This window comes from Crinia signifera, chromosome 2 (assembly GCF_055691185.1).
Source record: "Crinia signifera chromosome 2, ASM5569118v1, whole genome shotgun sequence".
Lineage (NCBI taxonomy): Eukaryota > Metazoa > Chordata > Amphibia > Anura > Myobatrachidae > Crinia > Crinia signifera.
In genome coordinates, this window is record NC_139218.1 from 204738070 (window position 1) to 204743673 (window position 5604).

At 43.6% G+C, this 5604-nt stretch overlaps 1 protein-coding gene across 1 annotated transcript; it reads right to left on the minus strand.

Moving 5' to 3' along the window:
* Positions 1 to 692: 692 nt before the first annotated feature.
* Positions 693 to 2154, minus strand: POU3F1 (POU class 3 homeobox 1). Its single transcript, XM_083173592.1, has one exon. The coding sequence runs from the start codon at positions 2017 to 2019 to the stop codon at positions 886 to 888; it is 1134 nt and encodes a 377-aa protein (XP_083029718.1). The 5' UTR covers positions 2020 to 2154; the 3' UTR covers positions 693 to 885.
* Between the last annotated feature and the right edge of the window lie 3450 nt (positions 2155 to 5604).

Consider the following 5604-nt stretch of genomic DNA (forward strand, 5'->3'; position numbering starts at 1 on the left):
CTTTTTACAGTATACAACATACACTTTATAGCTTTATAGAGATATGTACTGTAGTTGTAAGTGATTTGTACTGCTTTTAATCTACTAAAGTATATGGATACAGTAAATTAATATAATTTATGTGATAATATGCCAACCTACTGCCTTTTTGACCTTAGAAGCTTTAATAAAACTATGTTAATTAATAAGGAGCCTAAATAATTCAAGTGTCTCATTAATTAATGTATAGAAATATAGCTCCATTCCTTGTTCTATCATGTCAATTTTGGAATAAATAGGGCACTTGCCAAAAAAAAAAAAAAAATGACAATAACATTTTTAAACAGAGACATGATACAAATTAAGAGAGAAATTAAACTTTGGATATTTGTTTTCTTTAATAAAAAAGGTATGTGGAACCCAATAAATAAATGTAACTTTTATTTAATTTAAAACAACAGGGGTTTTATAGCATCCACGCCCTCGGAGATCTCTCCATCCTACTGCACTTCATGAGCTAAATAGTCTAATTAATAAATAACACCTTTCCATTCAAAGCTGCCAACAACTTTGTGAGAATGAGATTTACATTAATAATAAAAAATATTCACAGTTCTTATAATCTGAATCTATCCCACAATATTCTGATCAATAAATTACTCCCCACCCCTTCTCCTTTTACCTTCAAGAAGAAACAAGAATAATAGATGAGATGAGGTGTACCAAGAGATTTGGGGAAGGGTTTTTTATTGTGGTGTGTGTCTTTTAGTGTAATCTTCTGGTAAAAAGTCCTCTCCAGTCTCTTTCTGGGGGTCTTGTAACTATTTTTCTTTTGTAAGATCCAAAAGTACTTTACTTCATCACCCCCCCACCCTCCCCTCACATCCTCTCTTTATACATGTCTAGTCATTGTACCGAGGACTGCAGTGTGTGGTGGAGTGGAGGGGTCTCTGACTGTGAATACACATCCTCCATGGGGGGGTGTGGGACCCCTGCTGGGGTCATCCTTTTCTCTTTCTGCCTTCTGTTGCAAAACCAAACTCTCACCACCTCCTTCTCCAACTGGAGACTGTCTGCCAGGCTGGTGATCTCATGGGCTGAGGGCTTAGGGCACTTGAGGAAATGGTTCTCCAGTGCCCCCTTCACCCCAACTTCTATGGAGGTCCTCTTCTTCCTTTTCCTGCCCTGGGCTGCGATCTTGTCCAGGTTGGTGGGGCTGCCCGTGGTGGAGTCGGTCTCCTCCAGCCACTTGTTCAGCAGGGGCTTGAGCTTGCACATGTTCTTGAAGCTGAGCTGCAGCGCCTCGAACCTGCAGATGGTGGTCTGGGAGAAGACGTTGCCATACAGGGTGCCCAGGGCCAAGCCCACGTCCGCCTGGGTGAAGCCCAGCTTGATCCTCCGCTGCTTGAACTGCTTGGCGAACTGCTCCAGGTCGTCGGAGCTGGGGGCGTCCTCGTCCGAGTGGTCCTGATGGTGACTGAGGTGCTGGGGTGGAGACTCGACGTGAGTGTCCAGGACGCCCGGCTCTTCGTGCAGGGGGTCCCGCATGCTGTGGTGCAGGGAGGACGCCTGGGGCCCCAGCATGCCGTTCAGGTTGGTGTAGGAGGACTGCGAGTAAAGCAGCGGCTGGTGGCTGTTGGAGCTGGGGGACATGGGGGACAGGTGGTGGCCGCCGCCGCCGCTCTGTGCCCAGGCGTGGGTGCCTGCCGCCTGCTGGTGCACCAGGTGGGACCTGTGGTGGTGGAAGCTGCTGCTCAGCTCCTCTCTGCTGCTCTGCACGCCGCTCTTGCCGTGCTCCGCTTGGCCGCTCAGGTGGGAGCCGCTGCCCCAGTCGCTGGTGGGGTTGGGCAGCCACTGGTGGTGGGTGAGGCTCATGGGGTGGCCGGCGTTGGTGGCCAAGCCCTGTAGGTACTCCTGGTGCATCATCTTCTGCACCTCTCGGTAGGTGGTACCCTGATGCATCCTGTCAGAGTCCGGATGCATGAGGGGGCTGGAAGGCAGCGTGTTATTCCTGGGCAGGTACTGAGCAGTTGCAGCCATGGCTCCTACTCCCTAACTGGCCGCAACTTCCACGCTCTCTCTGCTTTAGAACGCGGCGCTACTGTTGGGGAGACAGCCTGTGCCCGCGACCCGGCCCCGCCGCCTCCCCATTGGCTGCCACACTCCAGACTGACACCTCGGCCTCACCCCCTCACGTTCTATTGGATCCGGGCGGCGCTGCCATTGGCTCCGAACGGCATATTGACTCTGCGCTGCCACCGCCGATTGGCCGGCTGCTTTCATTCATGCTGTTTTGCAAACAACCACGTGGGGGAGTAAGGACTCGGAGACTAGTGTTCCCGGCCGGCGCGCTGAATACACAGGCGTACTGTACATCACTGTGCATGCTGCTGCTGGCCATGGTACATGGGACCTCATGCATGGGAGCGAGAGGGGCAGGCTTGGCTGGAATCATGCATTTTTAATTCCTCTTATTATGATACTTGATCAGGGCTAATTGAGAGTGTTCAATACAAAAAAGGGGGTATGTCCTGACGGTGCCATTCCGCAGCATCTCATTTAGGGAAAGGTGCGTGTGATCCCCCTCCTTCTACAATCGGGGGACGGAGCCTGTCACGGGGTACGGAGCCCGTCACGGAGGAGACCCTGGGTGGTGCGGCTGTGTGCTGCTTGAGGACGGAGGAACGCTGCAGAAGGGCTGGCACCGGGTGCAGGGATGCCAGGCAGCGCATTGCCCACCACAGGCGATCGCACACTGTATATTTATTTATAATGCACGATCAGATCATCATGCATTAGATAAGTGGATTCCGAACCCAGAGACACAGTCTACTTACACAGGGGCAGTGCAATGTTATTATACAGATGCAGAAGTGGGACTGTTACATATAACATGCACATCACAGGGTCCCGTGTCGTGTGTGTATCCCGGCAGGTGACAGGGTCTCCGGACTGGCACTGTGCCACACACATACACACACACACAAACATACACAAATGACATATAATGAGGCTTACGCTGATGATCTAATAAAAAAGACGCCGCTGCTGACAGTATTTGAAATACTAGAAGAATAACCATTATTTCCAACGCTGGGAGCCTTCTCCTCCCCTCCTTCCACAGCCTCCAAAAGTCTTTAAATCAAAATAATATAATTACAGAGGCACTCCAATAACCGCAACTAATTATTTTGAATTAAATTTTAATCCTGCTACATCTATCAGGGCATGAAAAACAAACTACTTACTAGGCTGGGTGTTATTTAAGAAATAAAACTGCATTTTGGTGCCTTTCAAAGTCAATTAGATAGTGATGCCCATTTCTCTCGCTCCCCTCTCTCCCTCTCTGCACTGATTTCTGATTGTTTTTCTGTTCACGTTTTGCCCTAACTGCAAATTACCAGTTGTATGAATTGCAGAGCAGCTGCCATGCACAGAGCAGGGAGAGAGAGAGAGAGAGATGAGCACACTCACACACACACAAACACACACACACACACACACACAAACAAACGCATCACACGCATCCGTTATGTACTGCCACTAATCCCACTACTGCCTGCACACCCACTGCACCCTTATTACCCCTCTCACCAGAACCCACCTCAGCAGCCAACATCCTTGCTCACAGCTCAGAGAATACATAGGTTGTGTGCAGCTTTAACCTTGTATTTCTATTCCAGACCCTCATGCTGAGCAGACAGACTTGGCAATGGTAAGTTCTTTAAGTATGCAAAATATCCAGTGCTCCCTTTTGTTTGATATAGTTACAGTACTTATTATATTTATCATTACTGTTATTAGTACTACTACACCTACTACTACTATTTTTTACTTGTTTTATAGTTTCTAATCTGTTATATACTCAGCGTTGACTTTTTCCCTGTAAGGTGGAGAATTCTATTGTAAAAGTTTTGTTCCTATGTGGTTTTTTTCTTTTCTTTTTAGGATTAAAATCCTTTTTAAGGTGTGCTCCCTTTTATAAGATTGTTATTTTATTTACAATGTAACAATAATAAAACAAATATTCAAAATGTATTTGTTTTGGTTTATTTGAAAAGATTTTTGGCAGCGCCATTATGCCAAGTAACCGGTGAAACAAACACTTATAGAACATGCATTGGCAACTGTTATCCACTGCTTACGTGATTCTGTTTGGCAGTGAATGAGTGTCCATGGAAGGTCTGGCTGCTGACACACTTCACAGGATGCTTTGTGGATTTACTGTACAAGTAATACAAGAAATAGATATATTATGATACCAGACATTATTTTGACATTACCTACAATATTGTAATGGTATTTTATGGCATTGTTATTTTAAGCATATAATTTGATGTTGATATAGTCAAATTTTAGAAAAATGGTTTAATATATCACCCTTTAATCAATACATGTATAAGAGATATGAGTACATACTTTAAGAACTAGACAGTAATCAGATTATTAGGAGGTATTTATTAAGACATCGGGTATATTATAACTTAGTATTAATCACAATAAGTATGGATACACAGTCTAATGTAAATATACATAAAAATGCTGTATATATCATTTTCATACACACACACGCACCCACACACACCAATACACCACACACCTGTCAGTACATGATACCAAATATTCTTATATTATTAGCAAGTTTTTGCACTGTTTTATTAAGAAATATAATGTTTTATTCCTTTCTAGAGGGTATGTAGATCATTTTAGTTTGCCCTTTTAGAGAAATATTTTTTAATGAATATTTCTAGCCTGATTTGTTTCTTGTATCATAGAAGTATGAAGTTTCTTATGAAGAAAGTTACCTGTGTATTATGGAAGGTATGTCTTAGCGAGATGCTTCAGGGAACACGAGCAAATATTAGTTTTGGTAACTATATATTCATCTATGTGTCTTTGGAAATTGTACAAATTGGCAGATCATGCTCAGTACTATATTTCTATATAGCATACACACAGCTATACACGAGAGCTGGTTTATCATTATGCTGCAAAAACTTTGTTTTGTAGATCAAGTATCGTATAGAACACCCTCTATATACGTACAGTGTTACACTTTTTTGTTATTAGATTTCTATTTTTTTAGACAGTCCTACTGCAGTCTGATTGGAAATTTGCATCAGATTATATTTTTACATTTCTTTCTCCAGATACCCCGTTTGACCCTTGTATTAAAATAGAACCTTTCTTCTTATTTGCTGTCATTATGAGCAACTTCAAAATTCTCTCGTTTCCCTTTACAGTTATCCTAATTTGTAGACATGAAAAGCTGGCTAGATGGTTGGAAGCCAGTGAAAAGAAAGACTAGCTGTTGTGGTTTTACAGGGACAGGCAGTAAAAGTTGGTTAAAAGTGTCCAGATTGGCTATTGTGTAGAATATGGCCTTGTCTTTGTGAAGGGACATATTTGTCAGGATCCCAATGGTAACTATGGAGAGAGAATTAAAAGGCCTTACAGACTGCAAGCTTAATAGGGTTCAATCAGAGAGAGAAAGAGGAATATAGAGACAGCAAGAAAGAGAGAGAGAGAGAGAGTGAGAAAGGAGGGAAAAAAAGACAAAATAAAGAGGGAAGAAAGGCGCAAGATAAGCTTCTGTTTAACCTTTAAAAAAATATAAAGCTGATA